The 27790-nt window shown below is 43.1% G+C and overlaps 1 protein-coding gene across 1 annotated transcript; it reads left to right on the forward strand.

Moving 5' to 3' along the window:
* The first annotated feature begins 1238 nt into the window (after window positions 1-1238).
* LOC140188597 (uncharacterized) lies at window positions 1239-26470 on the forward strand. The gene is made up of 4 exons (XM_072245030.1): window positions 1239-1279; window positions 3296-3593; window positions 15374-15496; window positions 21927-26470. The coding sequence occupies exon 4, from the start codon at window positions 23392-23394 to the stop codon at window positions 24496-24498; it is 1107 nt and encodes a 368-aa protein (XP_072101131.1). The 5' UTR covers window positions 1239-1279; window positions 3296-3593; window positions 15374-15496; window positions 21927-23391; the 3' UTR covers window positions 24499-26470.
* The last annotated feature ends 1320 nt before the right edge of the window (window positions 26471-27790 follow it).

Here is a 27790-nt window from a genome sequence, read left to right on the forward strand (position 1 = left end):
GTATTTGTCCCACTTGTAAGGATAAGTACCTCAACGGAGATCAGTGGCGAGGGAGGAATGGACAGGGAGTCGTGTAAGGAGTGATCCCTGCAGAAAGCTGAAAATGAGGGAGCAGGAGGGATAGATGTACTCAGTGGTGAGATCCCATTGGAGATGACAGATGAATCATGTGCTGGATGTGGAGGCTGGTGGGGTGGTAGGTGAAGACAAGAAGAACCCTACCTGTGGTAGAGCAGTGGGAGAATAGGCTGAGTGCAGCCTATTCTCCCGTGCAAGAAATGGAAGAGATGCGATTGAGGGCAGTGTTTTAGGTGGAGAAGGGAAGCCCCCTTCTTTGAAGTAGGTGGACATCTCTTTAGTTCTGGAATGAAAAGGCTAAGAGCAGATGCGGTGGAGATGATGGAACTGAGATAAGGGGATAGCAAGTAACAGGGTGGGATGAGGTATAGGCTACATAGCTGTGAGAATCAAAAGAGTTACAAAAGATATCAGTAGATAAACTGTCTCCAGAGATAGAGACAGAGAGATCGTGAAAGGGGAGGGAGGTGTCGGAAATGGGTCAGGTAAATTTGAGGGCAGTTTGGAAGTTGGAAGGAAAGTTGATAAACTCACCACGAGTGCAGGAAGTAGCACCAATACAATCGTCAATGTAGCCGAGGAAGAGTTGAGGAGCGATACCGGTGTAGGTTTGGAACATGAACTGTGCCACGTAGGTAGGCATAGATGGGACCGATAAGAGTGCCCAATGTTACACGTTTGATTTGAAAGAAGTGGGAGGAGGCGAAGGAGAAAATATTGAGAGTAAGGACCAGTTCCGTCAGCTTGATTAGAGTGGTGATGGTGGTGGAAGGCAAGTGATTGTTATTCAGAGAGAAGTGGAGAGATTTAGATCAGTCGACCGTCGAGCCTCAAACTCGGAATAGTCCTCTCCTATCAGATTTTTTTTTTCCAGATCTTGACTTTTCTCACCCAATCTGGTCTTCTTCTAGCTAGCCTCTTCCCCCTCCCCTAACTTTTTAATCTTTCATCTTCCCCCTTCCTCCTCAGTCCTGTAGAGAGGCCGACTGTTTATTCGTTTGCATAAATGCTGCCTGGGCTGCTGAATTCCTACAGCGTTTTATGTGAGTTGCTTTGGATTTGCAGCGTCTACAGTCCTTATTGTGTTTGTTCCAGTATTCGCCGCCCGTCACCAGACGATCAAATGCGCATGCGCAAAGGACGCAGCCAGTTCCGGGAAATCGCGCATGCGCGCGCAGACCGACGGGGATTTCGGGAACAGGTAGGAGCCACGGTAAAATCCGGGATTTCGTTGGCATCGGCGTCCGAACCGTGACTGAGGGACAACTTCCGTGAGCTCTGGACACAGTGAGACTCCGTACCCCAACAGCCCCGGTCCTTTCCCTCTCTCTGAGCCCCACGATCCGTACCTGGGCCCTGGGGAGCTTTCTGCTGATCTGCGATGGTGGTGCCGCCTTTTCTGCGGCGCATGCACATCGCTGGGATGGCGCTTTCGCTCTTGGGGTTTCTGGGTAAATAGGCAGCCATCGTTGACACTACCAGCGCTTTCCCCGCTAGGTCATTCAGCGTGTTTGGAAGCGCAGGGGCATGGTAAGGGAGCAGATGGGTCTCCCAACATTGCCGAGCTCCAGATATTTAAATCCAGTGATTAGGAACTCTGAACAAAAATGTAGTTCCTAGTCAAAAAAAATGGCAATAAATGACGCATGGAAAAAAAATAGAACCGTTCACCAGCAACTTTGATGTGTGTTGCTTGAATTTCCAGCATCTGCAGAATTCCTGTTGTTTGCGTTTAACAAATCTTGTAGGGTTTTTCGAGGAGGTTACCAAGGAAGTAGGTGAAGGAAAGGCTGTGGATGTTGTCTACGTGGACTTTAGTAAGGTCCCAAGGTCCCACATGGGAGGTTAGTTCAGAAGGTTCAGACACTAGATATCCACGGAGAGGTTGTAAACTGGATTCGAAATTGGCTGTGTGGGAGAAGACAGAGTGGTAGTGGATGATTGCTTACCAGACTGGAGGCCTGTGACTAGTGGTGTGCCTCAAGGATCTGTGCTGGGACCATCGTTGTTTGTTGTCTATATCAATGATCTAGACAAAAACGTGGTAAATTGGATCAGCAAGTTTGCTGATGACACTAAGATTGGAGGCGTTGTGGACAGAGAGGAAGGCTTTCAAAGCTTGCAGAGGGATCTGGACCAACTGGAAAAATGGGCCAGAAAATGACAGATGGAATTTAATGCAGACAAGTGTGAGGTGTTGCATTTTGGAAGGACAAATCAAGGTAGGACATACACAGTAAATGGTAGGGCACTGAGGAGTGTGGAGGAACAAAGAGATCTGGGAGTTCAGATACATAATTCCCTGAAAGTGGCATCACAGGTAGACAGAGTTGTAAAGAAGGCTTTTGGCAACCTGGCATTCATAAATCAAAGTATTGAGTGTAGGAGTTGGGATGTAATGGGGAGGCTGTATAGGACATTGGTGAGGCCAAATTTGGAGTATTGTGTACAGGTCTGGTCACCTAACTATAGGAAGGATATCAGAAAGATTGAAAGAGTGCAGAGAAGATTTACTATGATGTTGCCGGTCTTCAGGAGTTCAGTTACAGAGAAAGATTTGAACAAGTTAGGACTTTATTCCTTGGAGCGTAGAAGGATGAGGGGAGATTTGATAGAGGTTTACAAAATTATGAGGGGTATAGACAGAGTAAATGTGAATAGGCTCTTTCCACTTAGATTAGGAGAGATAAATACGAGAGGACATGGCTTTAGGGTGAAAGGGGAAAGGTTTTGGGGGAACTTCTTCACTCAGGGTGGTGTGAGTGTGGAATGAGCTGCCATCTGACGTAAATGCGGGCTCACTCTTAAGTTTTAAGAATAACTTGGATAGCTACATGGATGGGAGAGGTCTGGAGGGTTATGGACTGAATGCAGGTCAATGGGACTAGTGGAATAATGTTTCGGCACATACTAGAAGGGCCGTATGACCTGTATTCTGTGCTGTGGTGTTTTTTGATTCTAACATGTTTTACACCATTCTATCAGGGTATATACTGATATCAATCACTGTTGCCCTGGGTAACAAGTGACCTGTAGATTTCACATCACTTCCCAAGATATTCATTGGCATTGCCATCAATGAGTTTACCACCGTCAATCAACTGTGGGAGAGGGTCAGTAATTGTTAAGTCTCCAGGATTAGCTGTCTAATATCACATGCTGTGGGACATGACCAGAACTTGAAATAATATCAATGTTCCCTCTCACATTTTTACAGCTGTGTGGACCAACCATTGGTGTGAGCAGAAAATCTTTACACGGCCTGAAAATAGCACAGTACTTTAAATTAAAATCATAAGAAATCCAGCTGTGTAGCAACAAAGGCCATCTGTCTGGGAGCATTTCAATAACTATGTGGCCAGACACACACGCATCTCACAGGGAACAGCAAATAATACGAATGGAAGGAATGAAACTGAGCCAAGCCACAGACTGAAGATGGGCAGAAGTGTCTCGGTCATATAGTTAAAATGACTTTTTCAGGCGGCTGGGAATTGGAAGGTTTGGACCAGAAGGTAAATGTCAGGGGAAGTACCGAAAGGCAAAATCGAAGTAACATATGATGGGTTAGATAGTTTGAAGTGTGTTTATTTTAATGCTAAGAGTATTATAGGTAAAGTGATGAACTTAGATCATCGATCTGTACAGGGAACTACGATGTTGTAGTTATTGGTTGAGAGGGGGGCAGGAATGGGTGATTAATGTACCAGGTTTTTGAAATTTTACAGAAGATAGAGGAGGAGGTAAAAGAGGGGGTGGAGTTGCACTAATAACCAGGGGAGACAGAATGGAGGTTTAGGACATTTGAGTAGAACTCAGGAATAAGAACGGTGTAATCATGGTGATGGGATTGTACTCCAGACCCCCTATAGCCACCAAACAGATATGTAATCAGATTCAGGACATGTAAAAATAACAGGGTTGTTATCAATTGCGCAAAGTACATGAAAGTTATGTTCCTGTCAGGGAAGGACAGGAATGGAAAGATAGGAGAACCTTGGATGTCCAGAGAGGTGATGACTTTAGTCAAGAAATAAGACCATGAGATAAAGCAGCAGACATAGCCCATTCAGCCCATTGAGTCTGCTCCGCCATTCAATCATGGGCTGATCCAATTCTTCCAGTCATTCCCACTCCCCTGTCTTTTACCCATTCCCTTTGATGCCCTGGCTAATCAAGAACCTATCTATCCCTGCCTTAAATGTACCCAGAGACTTGGTCTCCACAGCCACTCGTGGAAACAAATTCCACAGATTTACCACCCTCTGACTAAAGTAATTTCTCCGCAGTATGTAAAGCAACAGCAGATGAGAACAAATGAAGCACATGGGGGTGATAAAGAAGCCAGAAGGGAACTAAATAAGGCAATTAGGAAAGCCAGGAAGGACCATGAAAAGTCAATGTAAACCCCCAGGCATTCTGTGCGTACATAAAGAGCAAGAGAATAACTAGAGAGAGGGTGGGACCACTCAAGGATGAATGGGGTAACATTTGCTTGGATGTACAGAATGTGACTGAGGTACTTAATGAGAACTTTGCTTCAGTATTTACCAAGGAAAAGGATATGGAGGACCAGGAGATCAGTGCTGAGTCTATAGGGCATTTAGGGGTCATGGAGGAGGAAGAGTTGGATTTTCTCATGAGTATTAAAGTTGTTACGTACCCCGTAACTGGGTTGCCAAACCAGCAGAAATGGACCACTTAGTTGGAGTCTGGATTACTGGAACTAAGAAAGTTTTATTAAAAAAATAAGCAACACAGTACTCTAATCAAAAGGATATCAAGCTCTATCGCAGTCTAGGGGTAAATGATCAGTTTCAAGTGACGCAAAGTTCAGCTCAATTGAGTTCAGTTCAGTTCACAGTAATCACTGTTGTGCCGTTGGGGCGGGGAGAAGAGAGAGAGCGAAAGCGAATGAATGTTCAAAACGGATTCCACACAGACCTTCGATATTCCTCGCAGTTAGCTTTCGGGCGAGCCCTTTGTAATGTCTTCTGAGGTCACCAACTGTGACCCCTCCGTTCCAGATACGATCGTTCTTCTGCGGTGAACCCGGCACCCAGGCAAGGGCGGACATACACACCAGGTTCCCGCCGACCCGTACCTTTCTACCCTGTGCGTCTATGGCTGGTCCCGCGACCAGACCTCCAAACTCCCACCAACTTGTGGGGGCACACCGCTTCCAGGGTCTCGTTACCTCGTGGAGTCGTGTGTCTGTTGCCTTAGCGAACCTGTCCCTTTTTGTCCCCCTGCTGGGGTATCGCCTGTTCATCAAACTTCAAACGGTTCAGGGTTCAAAGCCACTGGTCTCTGACAATACTCGGAACCGTGTCTCCTTTCAGTAATCTCTCTCGTCTCTCTCTTATTAGCACCTTGCATGTTCCCCCATTGTCCTCTTATTGGCATCAATCTTCTGATAACTGGTTCTTTTGTCACATCTCTACCCTTCAAAGGATTTTTACCGGAGTAAAAATAATAGGCAGGAATACATTCTTAGACACGCACAAATATACATGTTCATCAGCTATTTGGCTAATACGGAGACTTTTAACTTGTTAACACCTGACAGACAGTCAGCAATCACATTTTCTGTTCCTTTTATATGTGTTATTTTAATAATCCTCTAAAACCAGGCTCCAACTTAGCAAACTTCATAGTGGCCGAAAACACTAATGAATTGTGAGCAGTGTAACTTCTCCGTGGTTTTCGCCCCGGACACAGATAACAAGGGTCGTCCCATACCAACTTAGCATTCTTTGGCAAGGGCTTAGTAAGAGGATGGGTACTATCCGCAAAGTTGTTTTTTTTTCTGCAAAACTTCTGATAGTACCCCACCATCTCCAAGAACCATCTCCGGGCTCTCTTGTCTGTCGGGGTGGGGACTTCAGAGATAGCCCGCACCTTAGCTTGCATCGGAGCCAGCTGCCCCTGTCCTACCACAAATCCCAGATAAGTGACCTTCGCGCGGCCGAACTCACTTTTTGCGAGGTTCACTGTCAGGCTGGCTTCAGACAGCCATTTAAACAGCTCCCCCCACGTGTTACTCCAGACCACTATATCGCCAATATACACTTCTGTGTTCTTTAGCCCGTTTGTCACTGAATTAATCATTCTATAGGGGTGTTGCTCACTAGGCTGACCTGATGTGGCAACAGCTCCATGTCCCAGCTCTTTGCATCGCCTCGGGACATCTGAACCTATGTGGGCGTGCCGTTTAATTAGCTCTCTTAGCGGTTCACTTTGTTCGGGGATTAAGGGAGAGAACTCAACAGCAAAGTCGGTCAACACAATAGAGTTCTCCCATCTGGTCAGCACCACACTTATCTTTTCAAAATGGGTTTTCCCCTTATCAGGTGGCACCCTAGCCTCATTAATTTTCATGATATCACCAGCTAGATCTGTTTTCTGATCGTGGTGAGTTTATAACATGTTAATAGCCTCTAACTGTGTTAACTCACGTCTACAATAGTCAGCAACATCTTTCCTCCTGTGCAGCCAGTAAAACTCTTTCATGAGTCCGCCGACTGTTTTCCTCCCCCCAAAATGTCCACCGAGGGGTATCTTGTGGGCCAGGTTAAGAATCTCACCCCCATAAATTTTTGGCACCATCCCCCATTCCTCATCTGCGGGCACGGTACTTGGTCTCCCTTTCTTCCTTAGCACTCCCTCCTCCACACGATAGCCTACTGGCTCTCTTTTTAATTCTGCTTCAGAGAGAGCTGTCTCCGCCGAAACCCACAGCTCCTCGTCTTGCTCCTGTGCCTGTACAAAGTCCTTCCTTGCTAATGCTAGGTCTGCCTCAACTCCCTCACTTTCTCCTGTTTCACTATGCTCCTTCTTTTCACTTTCTACCTCCCCCTGGTACAAGGCTGGTAGAAACATCTCAGCTAACTCTATATCAGCCTCTGCAGCCTTTCTGGACACACGCCAAGTCACTGTGCCAACGGGATGAACCTGTGAGTCCATGGGCAGGGACTCAATGCTGGCAGGCGGGCCTGTCAATTTTACTGCTGAGAACACATTTCTGCCGGCGAGGTCATTACCGAGTAAGACTTCCACGCCTTTCATCGGTAGTTTGGGCCTCACCCCGATCGTGACCGGTCCAGAGACCAAGTCGCTTTTTAGGTGTACCTAGTGCAAAGCTACTGCCTCAGTCCCTTTCCCAATGCCTCTTATGACCCTGACTTTCCCAGTCTCGGTCTCTGAACTAAACTCTAACACACTCTTTAATATCAGTGACTGACACGCTCCCGTGTCTCTCCAGATCCGCACTGGAACTGGTTTTAACCCCTCCTTCACTGACACCAATCCGGTCGAGATAAACCTCTCGCGCCCTTCCTGAACTTTATCAGACCTCTCCTTCCCCAGCGGTTTGTTTACCAACTCAATACAGCCAGTCGGAACCCCGGTTTTTCCTTTTCTCGTCTCCTTCTTTGGGGCAAAGCACCTGGACGCAAAGTGTCCGGCTTTCCCACAATTATAACATACGACCCCAGGAGACTTCCTACCAGACTGCTCCTGGTCTACCTCATCCTTCTCACCAGTCCCTGGCTTACTTTCTGACTTTTTTGGCGGACTCTCCCCGCCGTCCCGACTACCCTTCTGGTAGCCTTTACTCGGGGCAAACTTCGTTTTATGAGTCAACGCGTACTCATCCGCTAACTGAGCAGTTGTGGCTAGTTGTGGCCTCTTTCTCATCCAGGTAGGGTCTCATACCGTCAGGGACACAACCTTTAAACTGCTCAATCAGGATCAGTTGTAGCAGTCTGTCATAATCCCCATCTACCCCCTTCGAGGCGCACCAACGCTCACAATATGTCTGCATCTCACGGGCAAACTCTAAATACGTGCGGTCCCACTGCTTCCTCGCATTCCGGAACCTCTGCCGGTATGCCTCTGGGACCAACTCATAAATCCTGAGGATGGCCTCTTTCACCACCTCATACCTCTGGGCATCTTCCGCAGACAAAGCTGAGTAAGCTTGTTGGGCTTTTCCTTTAAGTACACTCTGAAGCAAAACAGCCCACTTATCCCTCGGCCAGTCCTGACTTGCAGCAACTTTTTTGAAATGGAGAAAGTACCGATCCACATCGGTATCGTCAAATGGGGGAACCAGCCTAACCTCCTGGGTCGCCCTGAACCCTCCAACTTGGTTCGGCATGGCCCCCTGCTCTGCCCTTATCTTTAACCTCTCCAGCTCAAATTCCCTTTCCCTCTGTTTCTCTTCTCGCTCCAACTGCCTCTGTTCTCGCTCCAACTGTTTGTCCCTCTCTTCTCGCTCCAACTGCCTCTCTCTCTCTTGCCATTCTAACTGTCTCTCTTCGTGTTCTAGCTGCCGTACCTGGAATTCGTGCTCGAGTCTCAATTTTTCAAGCTGCACCTGTACTGTGTCTCCACCAGGTTTTCCAATAGATATCACCTCCAGCTCCCCTTGGGGAAACACACCTTTAGATACATAGTGCTCTACGATAGCTCTGTGTATGTCCTCTCTCCTCATTGTCGACTTCCCCTTAACAAGATTAAACCGTTTGGCCACAGCTGCCAATTCCGCTTTCCTGGCATCCTCTAATGCCTCCAAAGTCGGCGCCTTTAGAAATTCCTCAATCTCCATTTCTGCTGTTTGCCTTTTCCTTCTTTCGGGAATTTTAACCCAAGCAATTTACCCCATCCCAAATTTAGCGTTCAAAATCGCGGACGAGAACCCCACTTACGTTACGTACCCCGTAACTGGGTTGCCAAACCGGCAGAAATGGACCACTTAGTTGGAGTCTGGATTACTGGAACTAAGGAAGTTTTATTAAAGAAATAAGCAACACAGTACTCTAATCAAAAGGATATAAATGCAACAGTTTATTTTTTTTTAATATAATTTTTATTAAATTTTCAAAAAGAATACATGAAAAAATAAAATCTACCCACCCCCCCTCCCCTTAACCCTCCTCCCCCCATATATAGTCCTACCTAAAAAGAAAGAAAGAGAAAAAAAAGAAAAGAACCGCCTGGTTATTGGAAGGTTTCCACATGCTCCATGGGATTCAAAATAAATTTGGTATAATTATTCATTACTTTCCCCAAGTAACCAAAATCTTTATCGGAGCACTTAAATATGCCATCCTATCTTTTGTAAATAAGGGTGCCAAATATTCAAAAATGTTACATATTTATCTCTTAAATTATAAGTAATTTTTTCAAGTGGAATAGAACTAGCCATTTCATTATTCCAACGATCCATACTTAAATACGAATCAGATTTCCAAGTAACTGCTATAGTCTTCTTAGCTACTGCCAATGCAATTTTTATAAATTCTTTCTGATATTTATTCAATTTAAGTTTCGGTTTTATCCCTTCAATATCACCTAATAGAAATAATACAGGGTTATGTGGAAGTTGAATTCCAGTAATTTGTTCCAATAAGACTCTTAAATTTATCCAAAAGGGTTGAATTTTAAAACAAGACCAAGTAGAATGTAAAAAAGTACCAATTTCTTGATTATACCGAAAACATTTATCAGATAGATTTGAATTTAATCTATTTATTTTTTGTGGTGTAATATATAATTGGTGTAAAAAATTATATTGTACTAATCTAAGTCGAACATTTATTGTATTTGTCATACTGTCAAGACAAAGTCTTGACCAATTTGTTTCATCAATATTAATATTCAGATCTGTTTCCCATTTTTGCTTTGACTTATGGATTCCTTGTTTAATTGTCTGTTCTTGAATCAAATTATACATACAAGAAATAAATTTTTTAATTTTCTCTTTTTGAACTAAAATTTCAATTTCATTAGGCTTTGGCAAAAACATTGTTTGACCCAGCTTACCTATTAAGTAAGCCCTTAATTGAAAGTAACAAAAGAAAGTATTATTAGATATTTTATATTTATCCTTTAATTGTTCAAATGACATCAATATACCTCGCTCAAAACAGTCTCCTATAAATTTAATCCCTTTTTGGTACCAATTATATAAAAGTTGATTATCCATTGTAAAAGGAATAAGTCTGTTTTGGAACAAAGGTCTCCTTGCTAATAGAGATTTCTGTGTTTCCTTATCAACATTTATCTTATTCCGTAGACCAATCAAATGTGTTAATATAGGAGATTCTTTCTTTTCCCGTATCCATTTAGATTCCCATTTATATATAAAATCTTCAGGTTTATTTTCTCCTATCTTGTCTAGTTCTATTTTAATCCATGCTGGTTTTTGATCATCGAAAAAAGATGCAATAAATCTAAGTTGATTTGCTTTATAGTAGTTTTTAAAGTTTGGAAGTTGTAATCCTCCTAACCCAAATTTACATGTCAGTTTTTCCAATGATATTCTTGACATTTTACCTTTCCAAAGAAATTTTCTCACACATTTATTTAACTCTTGAAAAAATTTCTGTGGCAATTGTATTGGTAATGTTTGAAACAAATACTGTAATCTAGGAAATATATTCATTTTTACAACATTGACTCTACCTACTAATGTTATTGGTAGTATCATCCATTTATCAAGATCTTCTTGAATTTTTTTCAATAGTGGTAAATAATTAAATTTATATAAATTCTTTACATCATTATCAAGTCTTATACCTAAATTATACCATTTACCGGCCATCTAAATTGGGTTACTAATCGACATTGACTATAGTCTCCTTTAGTAAGAGGTAAAATTTCACTTTTATCCCAGTTTATTTTGTAACCTGATACCTTCCCATATTCATCCAATCTAGAAGATAATTTATGTAACGAATGTTGTGGGTTTGTTAAATATATCAAAACATCATCGGCAAAAAGATTAATTTTATATTCCTCTTGGTTAACTCTAAAACCCATAATATCTGGATCAATTCTAATTAGTTCTGCTAATGGCTCTATCGCCAATACAAATAAAGCAGGTGATAGTGGACAACCTTGCCTAGTTGACCTTTTTAACTGGAATGGTGTTGAAATTTGAGAGTTTGTCACTACTTTAGCTTTAGGGTTAGAATTTAAAGTTTTAATCCAATTTATAAAAGATGTTCCTAACCCATATTTTTCTAATACTTTAAATAAAAAATCCCATTCTAATCTATCAAATGCTTTTTCTGCATCCAAAGCTACTACTATACTCTTCTCATCCCTTTTTTGTGCCAAATGAATTATACTGAGTAGCCGAGTTACATTATCTGCCAATTGTCTATTTTTAATAAATCCTGTTTGATCCATATGTATTAATTTTGGTAAATATTTAGATAATCTATTCGATAAAATTTTTGCTATTATTTTATAATCCGTATTCAATAAAGAAATAGGCCTGTATGATGTTGGTTTCATAGGATCTCTGTCCTTTTTTGGCAATACTATTACAATCGCTGTTGAAAAAGATTCTGGAAGTTTATGTATTTTTTCTGCTTGACTTATTAGTTCCATAAAAAGAGGAAATAATAAATCTTTAAATTTTTTATAAAATTCAGGTGGAAAACCATCTTCTCCTGGAGATTTATTACTTTGGAATGATCCTAAAGCTTCTTCAACTTCTTTTAATGTAAAAGGCATATCTAATCCCCTCTGTTCTTCCAAATTCAATTTTGGAAGAGAAACTTGTGATAAAAACCTTTCTATCTCATTAACATCATTTTGGGATTCTGATTGATATAATTCAGAATAAAAATTTTTAAAGGTTTCATTTATTTCAAGAGGTTTATAAGATATTTTATTTGCCCTTGTTCTAATTGCATTTATTGTTTTGGAAGCTTGTTCTGTTTTCAACTGCCAGGCAAGAATTTTATGTGCTCTCACCTAACTCATAATACCTTTGTTTAGTTCTTATAATTGCTTTTTCCGTTCTATATGTCTGAAGCGTATTATATTGTAACTTCTTATTGAGAAGTTGTCTTCGATTTTCTTCTGACATATATCTTTGAGATTCTTTTTCTATTCTTGTAATCTCTTTTTCCAACTGATCTAGTTCTGCCATATATTCTTTCTTAATTTTAGACGTATAACTTATTATCTGGCCCCTAAGATATGCTTTCATCGCATCCCATAATATAAATTTATCCTCCACTGAATGAAAATTTGTATCCAAAAAAAATTGAATCTGCTTTTTCATAAAATCACAAAAATCTTGACGATTTAATAATGTTGAATTAAATCTCCATCTGTAAGCCACTTCTTCCTTGTCAGCCATTATTATTGTTATTAATAAAGGAGAATGATCTGATAATATTCTTGCTTTATATTCTATATTTTTCACTCTGTGTTGAATATGCATTGATAATAGAAAAAAATCTATCCTTGAGTAAGTTTTATGTCTATGGGAATAGAACGAATAGTCTCTTTCTTTAGGATTGATTCTTCTCCATATATCAATCAAATTTAAATCTTTAATCAATGATAAAGTTAAATTTACTACCTTCGATTTTATAACAGCCTTGGTTGATCTATCTAAGACTGGGTCTAAGCAAAAATTAAAGTCTCCTCCAATTAATATTTTTTCATGTGCATCTGCCAAATTCAAAAAAGCTTCTTGTATGAATTTTGCATCATTTTTGTTTGGTGCATAAATATTCATAAAAGTCCATAGTTCGGAAAAAAGTTGACAATGTATAATCACATATCTCCCCGCAGAATCAGTTATTACATTTTGTATTCTAATTGGTAACGTTTTATTGATCAAAATTGCTACTCCCCTCGCTTTTGAATTAAATGAAGCCGCAACAACACTACCCACCCAATCTCTCTTTAGTTTCTGATGTTCTATTTCTGTTAGGTGCGTTTCCTGTAAAAAAGCTAAATCTATCTTCATTTTTTTAATATATGTTAAGATTCTTTTTCTTTTCACTGGTCCATTAAGCCCATTAACATTAAAACTCAAAAAATTCAATAAATTAGTCATTATTCTTAACAAAGTTACTCCAATCTAAAACATTACTTATCTTCTCAACTCTCATAGTTCCTTGGGGAATTTCTTTAAACCTCACCATGTTGCTATGTGTTCCCCCCCAACCTTCCAGGCAAAAAGAAAAAAAGATAGAAAAAAAAAGAAAAAACAAAATACCCCCCAATTAATGTTGTGAATGAAAGGATACACAACACTACCCCCCTCCAGTTTACGGGTCGCGGCAAAAGCCACGCTTGCACACATGATTAATGTAGCAATCGATCAGTGCTTCTTCCAGCTCCCCTGCAACAAAAAAAGTTATATATATATATATATAGACAAAATTAGTATTACTATTCCCAACTAATTTCCTCCAGAGTTAACCTTTCTTACCCCGCTCATATAATTAATAATATATTTATACATTCATCCAGCTTCAAAAATCCAACAAGTCCATTCTTTAACCCAATCTTCATCTTCAATCTATCTCTCTCTCCTGAGTTTGTTCTTGTATCTGGTGAATATTCAGAGAATCTTGCACAAACTGCTCTGCTTTCTGGTAGTCATCAAAAAATCTTTTTTCTCCACCAGGCAAAAAAATCTTCAAAGTTGCAGGATAACGCAGTATAAATTGATAACCATGATCCCATAGAGTTTTTTTCACTGGATTAAACTTCTTCCTTTTCTTCAAAAGTTCGTAACTTATATCAGGGTAGAAAAAAACTTTGTTCCCTTTAATTATCAATGGCCCTTTTCTATCTTTGGCAGCTCGAGCAGCTGCCTGTAGACTCCTTTCCTTGTCTTGAAATCTTAAGAATTTTATTAAAATCGATCGTGGATATTGGTCGTCTTTTGGTTTTGGTCTTAGAGCTCTATGTGCCCGCTCAATTTCAATTGGTCGAGCCTCCTCTCCCATTTGCAAAACATCCAGGATCCATCTTTGAAAAAATTCTATTGGCTTTTCTCCCTCCATACCTTCTGTAAGACCAACAACTTTAATATTATTACGTCTACTGAAATTTTCCAACATATCCACTTTCTCCAAGAGTCGGTTTCTTTCCGAGTTCCAAACAAGCAAATCATTTTCTGTTTTTTCCACTCTATCATTCATAAGCCCCATTTCTCTTTCCATCTTCTGAAGCTTCTTTTCCATTTTGTCCTGTCTTTTCATAACTTTATTATAGCACCTCTTCGTATCTCTAAGCTCTTCTCTTACTTTTCTTAATTCAGCCGTTGATTGCAATACAGCCTCTCTTATGTCTCTATCATCTCGTTTACTTCCACTCGCTTCCAATTCTTCCTCCTCTTCTTCATCTGTATTCTCTGCAGAGTCCAATTCTGACTCTGAGTCATTTTCAATTGCAGTGGGTGTCGGTTCTTGTAGTTTGCGTTGTGTCGATTTGCGCATGCGCATTTCCGGTGTCTTCTTCGGAGAAACCGTTGCCACCGCCATTGCTCCCTGTTCTACCGAAGGAGATCCAACCTGAGTCCGAGGCTCCATCCTTGCAGTAGGCCCTTTTTTCTTCCCGTCTCGCGGCTGCTTCGCAACAGCAGACTTCTTTTGTTGCAGTTTAGGAGGCATATCGTAAAGTAGTCTTACAAAGTTTATAAATAGTTTTGAGAAAATATTTACCAACTTTGTTTTATTTAAACGGTACTTTACTGATTTGTTGCGGGACAGCTGGATTTACACGTCTCAATCCCACGTCATCACGTGATGCCCCCAAATGCAACAGTTTAGCAATGAATAAGCACACATGTACACAGAACTAGGATAATAGGATCAATCAAGCTCTATCACAGTCTAGGGGTAAATGATCAGTTTCAAGTGATGCAAAGTTCAGTTCAAGTGAGTTCAGTTCAGTTCACAGTAATCACTGTTGTGCCGTTGGGGCAGGGAGAAGAGAGAGAGCGAAAGCGAATGAATATTCAAAACGGATTCCACACAGACCTTCGATATTCCTCGCAGTTAGCTTTCGGGCGAGCCCTTTGTAATGTCTTCTGAGGTCACCGACTGTGACCCCTCCGTTCCAGATACGATCGTTCTTCTGCGGTGAACCCGGCACCCAGGCAAGGGCGGACACACACACCAGGTTCCCGCCGACCCGTACCTTCCCTACCCTGTGCGTCTATGGCTGGTCCCACGACCAGACCTCCAAATCTCCCACCAACTTGTGGGGGCACACCGCTTCCAGGGTCTCGTTACCTCGTGGAGTCGTGTGTCTGTTGCCTTAGCGAACCTGTCCCTTTTTATCCTCCTGCTGGGGTATCACCTGTCCATCAAACTTCAAACGGTTCAGTGTTCAAAGCCACCGGTCTCTGACAATACTCGGAACCGTGTCTCCTTTCAGTAATCTCTCTCGTATTAGCACCTTGCATGTTCCCCCACTGTCCTCTTATCGGCATCAATCTTCTGATAACTGGTTCTTTTGTCACAAGGTGGATAATGGGGCTGGTGAGATTAACCCCAGATTATTGAAGGAAGCAAGAGATGAAATTGCTTGGCCCCTGACCAGTATCTTTTGTGTCCTCTCTGGGCACAGGTGTGGTCCTGGAGGACTGGTAAGTGGCTCATGTGTCTCTGTTTAAGATCACAGAACATAGAAATCCTACAACCCAATACAGATCTTTTGTCCCACAATGCTGTGCCAAACATGTACTTACTTTAGAAATTACCTAGGGTTACCCATAGCCCTCAATTTTCCTGAGCTCTGTGTGCCTATCCAGGAGTCTCAGACCCTATCGTATCTGCTTCCACCACCGTTGCCAGCAGCCCATTCCACGCACTCACCGCTCTCTGCATAAAAAAACTTACCCCTAACATCTTCTCTGTACTTACTTCCAAACACCTTAGAACTGTGCCCTCTCGTGTTAGCCATTTCAGCCCTGGGAAAAAGCCTCTGACCATCCACACAATCAATGCCTCTCATCATCTTATACACCTCTCTCAAGTCACCTCTCATTCTCCGTCACTCCAAGGAGAAAAGGCCAAGTTCACTCAACCTATTCGAGTAAGGCATGCACCCCAATCCAGGCAATATCCTTGCAAATCTCCTCTGCACCCTTTCTATGATTTCCACACCCTTCCTGTGGTGAGACGACCAGAACTGAGCACAGTACTCCAAGTGGGGTCTGACCAGTGTCCTACATAGCTGAAACATGACATCTCAGCTCCTAAAGTCAATCCCACGGTTGATGAAGGCCAATGCACCGTATGCCTTCTTAACCACAGAGTCAACCTGCATAGCAGCTTTGAGTGTCCTATGGACTTGGACCCCAAGATCCCTCTGATCCTCCACACTGCCAAGTCTTACCTTTATAGGTATCCGTTAGTCTCATGAGACCATGGATTTGCGCCTTGGAAGGTTTCCAGGGCGCAGGCCTGGGCAAGGTTGTATGGAAGACCAGCAGTTGTCCATGCTGCAAGTCTCCCCTCTCCACGCCACCGATGTTGTCCAAGGGCATTAGGACCCATACAGCTTGGCACCGGTGTCGTCGCAGAGCAATGTGTGGTTAAGTGCCTTGCTTAGGGACACACACGCTGCCTCAGCCAAGGCTCAAACTAGCGACCTTAAAATCACTAGACAAATGCCTTAACCACTTGGCCACGCGCCAACAGAAGTCTTACCATTAATACTATATTCTGCCATCATATTTGACCTACCAAAATGAACCAACTCACACTTCTCTGGGTTGAAGTCCATCTGCCACTTCTCAGCCCAGTTTTGCATCCAATCGATGTCCCACTGTAACATCTGACAGCCCTCCACACTATCCACAACACCCCCAACATTTGTGTCATCAGCAAATTTACTAACCCATCCCTCCACTTACTCATCCAGGTCATTTATAAACATCATGAAGAGAGTGGGGTCCCAGAACAGATACCTCCAGAACCTCTCCCGTCCCTATTGATGATGCAAAGATCACTCCCAGAGGCTCAGCACTTGCCTCCCTTGCCTCCCACAGTAGCCCGGGGTACATCTTGTCCACTCCTGGTCACTTATCCAACGCGATGCTTTCCAAAAGCTCCAGCACATCCACTTCCTTATTATCTATATGCTCAAGCTTTTCAGTCCACTGTAAGTAATCCCTACAATCACAAAGATCCTTTTCTGTAGTGAATACTGAAGCAAACTACTCGTTAAGTACCTCTGCTATCTCCTCCGATTCCATACACTCTTTTCCACTGTCACACTTGATTGTTCCTATTCTCTCTTGTCTTATCCTCTTGCTGTTCACATACTTGTGGAATGCCTTGGGGTTTTCCTTAATCCTGCCCACCAAGACCTTCTCATGGCCCCCTTCTAGCTCTCCTAATTTCATTCTTAAGCTCCTTCCTGCTAGCCTTATAATCTTCTAGATCTCTATCATTACCTAGTTTTATGAACCTTTCGTAAGCTTTTCTTCTTGACTAGATTTTCAACAGCCTTTGTACACCACGGTTCCTGTACCCTACCATCCTTTCTGTCTCATTGGAACGTACCTATGCAGAACTCCACGCAAATATCCACTGAACATTTGCCACCCTTGAGAACATCTGTTCCCAATTTATGGTTCCAAGTTCCTGCCTGATAGCCTCATATTTCCCCTTACTCCAATTAAACGCTTTCCTCACTTGTCTGTTCCTATCCCTCTCCAATGCTATGGTAAAGGAGATAGAATTGTGATCACTATCTCCAAAATGCTTTCCCACTGAGAGATCTGACACCTAACCAGGTTCATTTCCCAATACCAGATCAAATACAGCCTCTTGCAGGCTTATCTGTATGTCAGGAAACCTTCCTGAACACACCTATCAAACTCCACCCCATCTAAACCCTTCACTCTACTGAGATGCCAATCAATATTTGGGAAATTAAAATCTCCTACCACGACAACCCTGTTATTATTATACCTTTCCAGAATCTGTCTCCCTATCTGCTCCTGGATGTCCCTGTTACTGTATAAAAAAAAACACCCAGTAGGGTTATTGACCCTTTCCTGTTTCTAACTTCCACGCACAGAGGCTCAGTAGACAGTCCCTTCGTGACTTCCTCCTTTTCTGCAGCCGTGACACTATCTCTCATCAGCAGTGCCATGCCCCCCCACCTCTTTTGCCTCCCTCCCTGTCCTTTCTGAAACATCTACTACCTGGCACTGTATGTAACCATTCCTGCCCCTGAGCTATCCAAGTCTCTGTACTGGCCACAACATCATAGCTCCAAGTACTGATCCATGCTCTAAGCTCATCTGCTTTGTTCATAATGCATTAAAAATATACACATCTCAAACCATCAGTCTGAGTGCATCCCTTCTCTATCACCTCCCTCTCGCACTGTCTACAAGCTTTCTCTATTTGTGTGCCAACTGCCCCTTCCTCTGTCTTTTCAGTTTGGTTTCCCACGCCCCAGTAATTCTAGTTTAAACTCTCCCCAATAGCCTTAGCAAACCTCTCTGCCGGGATATTGGTCCCCTTGGATTCAAGTGCAACCTGTCCTTTTTGTACAAGTCACTCTGACCCCAAAAGAGGTCCCAATGATCCAGAAATCTGAATCCCTGCCCCCTGCTCCAATTCCTCAACCACACATTTATCTTCCACCTCACTCTATTCCTATACTCACTGTCGTCCTGAGGTTACTACCTTTGAGGTCCTGCTTTTCAACTTCCTTCCTAGCTCCCTGTAGTCTGTTTTCAGGTCCTCCTCCCTTTTCCTACCTATGTTGTTGGTACCAAAATGTACCATGACCTCTGGAAGAGAACGAGGGAAAATCTTGGGAACTGTAGACTGGAAAGTTGCTGGAGAAAATTCTTCAGAAAAGGATATATGAGCATTTGGACATCCTTGGCCTAATTTGGAGGAACCAGTATGGCTTTGTGTGTGGCAGGTTTAGCCTTAAAAATTTGATTCAGTTTTCTGACTAGGTAATGAGCGAGATTGATGAGAGGAGGGCAGTGCATGTTGTCTACATGGATTTTAGTAAGGCATTTCACAAAGTCCCTCATGGGAGGCTAATCCAAAAGATGAAGATGCATGAGATCTATGGCATATAGGCTGTTTGGATTCAGAACTGGCTGTGCACATAGAAGACAGAGGGTAGTGATTGAAGGGACTTATTTGAGCTTGCGGTCTGTAACTAGCGAGTTGCGCAGGGATCTGTGCTAGGACCTCTGCTGTTTGTAATGAATGTAAATGATTAGTTGCAGATATGGTTAGAGAAATGGTGGATGGATTTTAATCCAGATAATCAAGGTCCATAGCACCTTGGTAGGGCAAATGCAAGGAAACAGTAAACTGCTAAGGACAGGACCCTTAACATTTTACTGAGCAGAGCGATCTTGGGATCCAAGTTCAGAGCTCCTTGAAAATGGCTGCAGTGGCCGATAAGGTGGTTAAGGTTTATGGAATGATTGCTTTTATTAGTTGAGGCATTGAGTTCAAAAGTCAGGAGGTTATGTTGCAACTTTATAAAACTGATTAGTCTACATCTGGAGTATTGTGTGCAGGTCTGGTCACCCGCTATAACAAGGATGTTGAGACTTTGGAGAGGGTGCGGAAGGATGCTGTTTCATTTAGAGGGCATGTGCTATTACACAAGAGGCTGGACAAACTTGGTTTGTTTTCTCTGGAGCGTTGAAGGCTGAGGGAAGATCTGGAAGAGGTTTACAAGATTATGAGAGGCATAATTAGAGCGGACAGAGAGTATCTGTTCCTCAGGGTTGAAATGTCTGATACCAGAGGCATGTATTGAAGGTGAGAGGGGCTAGGTTCAAGGAGGATGTGAGGTGTGTTTTTTTACTCAGAGAGCCGTGGATGCCTGGAATGTGCTGCCTGGTATGGTGGTCAAGGAAAATGCATTGAAGCTTTTTAGAGACGTTTGGATAGGCACATGAATGGAAGGAAGATGGAGGGATATGGACATGGTGTAGGTAGGTGAGATTAGTTTTTGGGTGTTTCTGATTTGCTTTTTATTTGGTTTGGCACATATTGTGGACAGAACAGCTTGTTCCTGTGTTGTACTCTTCTATGTCTATATCTAAGGTATAGATGAGAAAAGTATCTTATCAGATCATAAGGAAGAGGAGCAGAATTAGGCAATTTGATCCATTGAGTGCTGAGCCATTTCATCATGACTGATCCATTTTGCCTCACAGCACCGATCTCGTGCCTTCTCCCTGTATTCCTTCATACCCTGACTAATCAAGAATCTATCAACCTCTGTCTTAAATATACCCGATGACTTTGCCTCCACGTCTGCCTGTGGTAATGAATTCCACAGATTCACCACTCTCTAGATAATGAAATTCCTCCGCATCTCCGTTCTAAAAGGACATCTCTTTATTCTGAGACTGTGTGCTCTGGTCTTAGACACGCCCACCATAGGAAGCATCCTCTCCACATCTATGCAACACAGACAAAATGCTGGAGGAACTCAGTAGGTTAGCCAGCATCTTTGGTAAAAAATACAGTTGATACTTTTGGCCGAAACCCTTCGGCAGGACTGGAAAAAATAATCTGAGGAGTAGATTTGAAAAGGTGGAGGGAGGAGAGAGAGAAACACTAGGTGATAGGTCAAACCTGGAGGGTGAGAGAGGAAGTAAAGAGCTATGAAGTTGATTGGCAAAAGAGACAGAAGGCCATGGAAGACAGATAAATGGGGGAGGAGCACCAGTAGGGGGTGATAGGCAGGCAAGGACTCAAGGTGAGAAAGGAAAGGGGAATGGGAAATGGTGAAAGTGGGGGGCGGGGTCCTTTACTGGAAGTTTGAGAAATCAGTGGTCATGACATCAGGTTGGATGCTACCCAAAGGGAATACAAAGGTATTGTTCTTCCAACCTAAGTGTGGGCTCATCACAACATGGATGAACATACGTGAATGGGAAATGTAATTAAAATGGGTGGCCACTGGGAGATCTCGCTTGTTCTGGCGGATGCAGCATAGATATTCAGTGAAGCGGTCTCCCAATCTACGTTGGGTATCACCAATATACAGAAGGCCACACCAGGAGAACACAATAAATTACCTCAACAGCAATCTATCAAGGCTTTTCAACATTCTGTAGATTTCATAGAACATCAAAATTTACAGCACATTACAGGCCCTTTGGCATAACGTTATGCCAACCATGTAACCTACTCTAGAGACTTCCTAGAATTTCCCTAGCACATAGCTCTCTATTTTTCTAAGCTTCATGTACCTATCTAGGAGGCTCTGAAAAGACCCTTTTGTATCTGCTTCCACCACCACTGCTGGCAGTGCATTCCACGCACCCACCACTCTCTTTGTAAAAACCTTACCCCTGACATCCCCTCTCTACCTACTTCTAAGCACCTTAAAACTATGCCCCTTTGTGTTAGCCATTTCAGCCCTGGGAAAAAGCCTCTGGCTATCCACATGATCAATGCCCCTCATCATCCTATACATCTCTATCAGGTCGCCTCTCATCCTTCATCGCTCCAAGAGAAAAGGCCAAGTACACACAACCTATTCTCATAAGGTACGCCCTCCAATCCAGGCAACATCCTTGTAAATCTCCTCTGCACTCTCTCTATAGTATCCACATCCTTCTTGTAGTAAGGTGATCAGAACTGAACACATTACTCCAAGTGGGGTCTGACCAAGGTCTTGTGTAGCTGTAACGTTACCTCAGGGCTATTGAACTCAATCCCACGGTTGATGAATGCCAATAAACCATACGCCTTCTTAACAACACTGTCAATCTGCGCAGCAGCTTTGAGGGTCCTATCAACAGGGACTCCATATCTCTCAGATCCTCCATACTGCCAAGAGTCTTACATTTATATTATATTCTGTCTTCAAATTTGACCTACCAAGATAAATTACTTCACACTTAATCTAGGTTGAACTCCATCTGCCACTTCTCAGCCCAGTTCTGCATCCTATTGATGACCTCCTGTAACCTCTGACAACCCTCCAGACTATCCACAACACCCCCCAGTCTTTGCATCATCAGTAAACTTACTAACCCACCCTTTTGTGTCTTCATGCAGGTCATTTATAAAAATCACAAAGAGGAGTGGTCCCAGAACAGATCCCTGTGGAGCAGCACTGGTCACTGACCATGCAGAATACGTATCATCTACAACCACCCTTTGCCTTCTGCGGACAAGCCAATTCTGGATCCACAAAGCAAGGTCATGCCTCCTTACTTTCTGAAGGAGCCTGTCATGGGGAACCTTATCAAATGCTTTACTGAAATCCATAGACACTACATCCACTGCTCTATCTTCATCAATGTGTTTTGATAGATCCTCAGAGAATTCAGTCAGGTTCAGGAACATGACCTGCCCTAGACAAAGCTATGCTGACTATCCCTAATCAGATCATGTCTCTCCAAATGCTCATAAATCCTTTTTTAACAAAAAATTTTTTTCTTTCCCCATACCCCCACTACCTTCCATAAATCTTGCCTCACAGGATCTTCTCTAACAACTTGCCCACCTCTGAAGTAAGACTTCCTGGTCTATAGTTTCCTGGGTTATCCCTACTCCCTTTCTTGAACAAGGGAACAACATTTGCAACCCTCCAATTCTCTGGTACTTCTCCTGTCCCTATTGATGAAGCAAAGATCATCGCAAGAGGCTCAGTAATCTCTTCCCTCGCTTCCCACAGTAGCCTGGGATACATCTCATCCAGTCCCAGTGACTTATCTAACTTAATGCTTTTCAGAAGCTCCAGCACATCCTCTTTCTTAATGTCTATATGCTCAAGCATTTCAGTCCGCTGTAAGTCATCCCCACAATTGTCAAGGTCTTTTTCCCTGGTGCATATTGAAGCAAAGTATTTATTAATTACCTCCACTACCTCCTCTGAATCCACGCACACGTTTTTACCGCCTTCTTCACCACCATCTTTACAGATCCCAAGTGTCTTTACACCTCAGATCTTGAATTTGCTCTCTAATTTCTTATTTCTTCTACCACCTTATATGAACATACACTTCCAGAAATGTGGTCATTCACCAACTGATGACTTTTGTAAATCTTTTTACAGGTTAGAAACAGGAAAAAGTTTGTGTATGGTAATCTCAAAAACGACAACACGTCAGTTTTGCTGTGTTTAAGGAGTGACCAGATATTTTCTTTGTGACACCAGATGTTGATCCTTGGTGATGAAGAAGTATCTCACCCCAGATGGAAATGTCTTTTGTGTCTGAGATGAAGTTTACTGTTGTAACTCAGTGAAATCCACTGAAACCCGAGAGCTGAGAACACACCAGCATTTGTTCACTAGTGATCATTTCTTCAACTGCACTGATTGTATGAGGGATTCACTACGTCCGACATCTGACTTGATGAATTGAGTGAGAACTAGGGGAAGAGATTCACTCACTCATTCTACCTGCAGACACATCAGCAAGTTCACACTGACAGGCTGTTCACCTGCTCAGTCTGTGGGAAACGATTCACTTGGTCATCCAGCCTCCAGACACACCAGTCAGTTCACACTGGGGAGATGTCGTTCACATGCTTTGATTGTGGGAAGGAATTCACTCGGTCATCCGACCTACTGGCACATCAGTCAATTCATACTGGGGAGATGCCATTCACCTGCTGTGACTGTGGGAAAGGATTCACTCAGTCATCCAACCTCCGGAGACACCAACGAGTTCACACTGGAGAGCGGCTGTTCACCTGCTCAGACTGTGGGAAGGGATTCACTTGGTCATTTGAACTGAAGGTACACCAGCGAGTTCACACAGGGGAATGGCGGTTCACCTGCTCAGACTGTGGGAAGGGGTTCAGTCAGTCATATGACCTACTGACACACCAATCAGTTCACACTGGGGAGTGGCCATTCACCTGCTCAGACTGTGGGAAGGGGTTTACTCAGTCATCTAAACTGAAAATACATCAACGAATTCACACTGGGGAGAGGCCATTCACCTGTTCAGACTGTGGAAAGGGATTTGCTCACTCATCTGACCTACAGACACACCAGCGATATCACACTGGGGAGAGGCCGTTTACCTGCTCAGACTGTGGGAAGGGGTTTACTCGGTCATCTGAACTCAAGGTACATCAGCGAATTCACACTGGAGAGAGGCCATTCATCTGCTCTGAATGTGGGAAGAGATTCACTCGTTCGTCCAACCTACAGATGCACCAGCAAGTCCACACTGGGGAGAGGCCATTCTCCTGCTCTGAATGTGGGAAGGGATTCACTCGGTCATCTCAACTGACAGTACATCAGCGAATTCACTCTGGGGAGAGGCCATACACCTGTTCAGACTGTGGGAAGGGATTCATTGACTCGTCCAGCCTACAGACACACCAGCGAGTTCACACCGGGGAGAGGCCTTTCACCTGCTCAGACTGTGGGAAGGGGTTTACCCGGTCATCTCAAATGAAAGTACATCAGCGAATTCACACCGGGGAGAAACCGTTCTCCTGCTCTGAATGTGGGAAGAGATTTAATCGTTCATCCAACCTACAGATGCATCAGCAGGTCCACACTGGGGAGAGGCCATTCTCCTGCTCTGAATGTGGGAAGAGATTCAGTCGGTCATCCACCCTACAGAGACACCAGGAAGTTCACACTGGAGAGAGGAACTTCGTCTGATCTGAATGTTGGAAGAAATTCACTTGGTCATCTAACCTTGTGGTACTACGGAGTTCACACTGGGGAAACAGTTTAAATGAACTGCTTGATAGATATTTAACCATCATGGTTGCTGAATCCAAAGTTCAGTTCAAAGTGACCATTGGTATTGAACTCTATTTATTGCTGTTGTTCTTCACCCTGGTCACTGGACTTGGGAGGAGTTTCTTCTGCTGACTTTCACCATTTAAATCTGTTGCAAATAAATCAGTTCTATTTTAAACTGTGTCTTGGGTACTTATTGAATTTACAACACACAGAGTGTACAGTAGGGTGTCACCTCAGCCCAGCTGGTCCCTGCCAGTGTTCCTGTGCCACGACAGTCCTTTTAAATTCATCCTTGCTGTTGACCTATCTCACTGCCTGTGGTCATGGATTCTGAACAGTTATCACTCTGTGGGTGAAGAGTTTTCCCTTGAATTTACTGCCTGACTTTCTGTTGCCTTTGCTTGTGCCTGTGCAGGTGACATCCTTGATGACTATGTATAATGAGCAACTTGAAACTACTCACCCTTTCAACTGCAGTCCCATTGTTGTTAATCAATGTGAGTCTGACTCTGTACCTCCTGTAATCCAATTAACTTTTTTGTTTTTTGGACATTGAGGGAGAGGTTACGTTATGTTGGTACCACTGTGTCAGGGTGTTAACCTGTCCTCTGTCGGCTGCCTCATCACTACTAAGGTCAATCAATGTTGTGTTATCTGCAAATTTGATCAGCAGATTGGAGCTGCGTGTGGCAGCACAGTCATGTGTAAAGGGAGGGGACTCAGGATACAACCCTGAGGGGCCACCTGTGTTGAGGGTCAGAGGGGCAGAGGTGAGGGAGCCCATCCTTACCACCTGTTGGCGATCCAGTAGGAAGTCCGGAATCCAGCTGCACAAGGCGGGGTGCAGGTCAGGGTCTCTGAGCTTCCTGTCAAGTCTGGAGGGAACTATGGTGTTGAATGCTGAATTGTAGTTCAGGAACAGCATTTTAACATATGCATTCCTCTTCTCCAGGTGTGTGAAGACAGTGTGTAGTAGTGTAGCTTAGGCATCATTGGTAGACCATTTCCTTCGGTAGGCGAATTATAGGGGTCCAATGTGGGTGGTAGCATGCTGCAGATGTAATCATTAACCAGCTTCTCAAAGCATTTGCTTATAATTGAGGTGAGTGAGACAGGATGCCAATCATTCAGGCATGCTACCTTGGTTTTTTTAGGTACAGAGACAATGATGGACGATTTGAAACAGGAGGGCACTACACACTGGGAGAGGGAGAGATTAAGAATGTCCATAAACACAGCAGCTGTTCTGCACACACTTTGAGGACCTGCAGCTGTTGACAGGTTGGAATGTTCTACGTACCTCAGCCACAGAGATGACCAAGGAGCAGGTCTCATCGTTGGCTCTCCTCTTATTAGCCGTGAATCAAGTGTAAAAAACATCTAGCATGTCCAGGGTGAGGCAGCAATGTTGGCTGTACTGCTATGTTTCCCCTTGAAGTCTGCGATGCCGTACACTGCATGTGTCATTGTCACAGAGTTGTGACTGGAGTTTGTCGCTTTGTTGGAGAGGGAGGGAAAGAGAGAGAGAGAGAGATCATCCAGGATATAATCCAGAGGCCGTTCTTTTGCAGAGCCCTCAGTGCTGTCAAGGAGCCCATCCATCCGTCCCATAATCTGTACCATCAGTATGAAGGCACCGCAGTATAAGAACAAGGTCTGTTAGGCTGGGTACAAGCTTCTTTCCCCAGGCTGTGAGGCCTATGAACACCCTGCTACCACCTAGAACACATTATTGATGACAAAACCAGTAGGACTATACTGTTGCTGCGTTCACCAGCAGTTTTTGCGTGTGTTGCTTGAATTTTCCAGCATCTGCAGATTTCCTCATGTTTGAGGATTATACTATTGTATATTTAACTGTACGCCATTTTTGCACTTTATATCAAATTGTATATCTACAGAATATTTTTTTATCTGTTAATATTATTCTGTTAATTCTATTTTTATGTATTGTATGTGATACACTTACTGTGTTTTGTGCCTTGTATGTTCCCTGTGGACGTTCGTTATCAAATTCATTGTCGTTGGCAGTGTCGTGTTACAAAGTAAACAGAATTCAAAACACTATTTTATGCATGGGGTGTCCGTCTTTTAGGTATAGGAGATATCTAATAACCTGGCCACTGAATGCATGTTCATGATCTTCTGCTGCTGCCAAATTTGACAAGGTGACCTGATAGAGGTGTATAAGATAATGAGAGGCATTGATCGTGTGGATAGTCAGAAGCTTTTTCCCAGGCCTGAAATGGTTGCCACAAGAGGGCACAGGTTTAAGCTGCTGGGGAATAGGTACAGAGGAGATGTCAAGGGTAAGTTTTATATGCAGAGAGTGGTGAGTGCGTGGAATGGGCTGCTGGCAATGTTGGTGGAGGCAGATACGATATGTAAAAGACCCTGGTAAGGCCTCACGGTGTATTGTGAGCAATTGGGGGCTGCTTATTTAAGGAAGGATGTGTTGACATTGAAGAGGTTTCAGAGGAGATTCACAAGAACGTTTCCAGGAATGAAAGGGTTATACGAACAGCAATTGAAGACTCTGAGCCTGTACGCGCTGGAATTTAGAAGAATAAGGGCAGAGTCTCATTGAAACCTATCACATGTTGAAAGCCTAGATAGTGTGGACATGAAGAGGATGTTTCCTTTGGTAAGGCTGTCGAGAACCAGAGGGCACAGTGTTAAAATAGAGTGATGTCCATTCAGAAAAAAAGCTGAAGCAGAATTTCATCAGCCAGAGGGTGCTGAATCTGCGGAATTCATTGCCATGGGAGACTGTAGTGGCCAGGTTACTTGGTGCATTTAAGGTGATCATTGTTAGGTTCTTGATTAGTCACGGTGTGAAAGGTTATGGGGAGAAGGCAGGAGATTGGGGTTCAGAGAGAAATGGGTTAGTCATGATGAAATGGTGCAGCAGACTCGATAGGCCTACATCTGCTCCTATGGCTTATGATCTCATGGTTGTAGGCAGAGGAGATGGGTTTAAGCTGACAGAAAAGCAACAGTAACACAAATAACCACACGTTACAACAGTGATGTGCAGAAGAGCATCTCTGTATGCACAACACAGAAACACCTCATTTACTCCATGCTTCCTATATTTATTGTAGATCTCTCTCTTTTTCCGAACCAAGTTTCCAATATCCCTTCAAAACCATGGCTCGCTCAAACTTTTAACCTTTCCTTTCAACCTGAAAGGAATATAAAGATT

Source organism: Mobula birostris, chromosome 2, assembly GCF_030028105.1.
Source record: "Mobula birostris isolate sMobBir1 chromosome 2, sMobBir1.hap1, whole genome shotgun sequence".
NCBI classification, from domain to species: Eukaryota; Metazoa; Chordata; class Chondrichthyes; order Myliobatiformes; family Myliobatidae; genus Mobula; species Mobula birostris.

Excerpts from the sequence above, each read along its gene's own strand:
- LOC140188597 (XM_072245030.1), top strand. The coding sequence starts at position 23,392 with ATGTCGTTCACATGCTTTGATTGTGGGAAGGAATTCACTCGGTCATCC.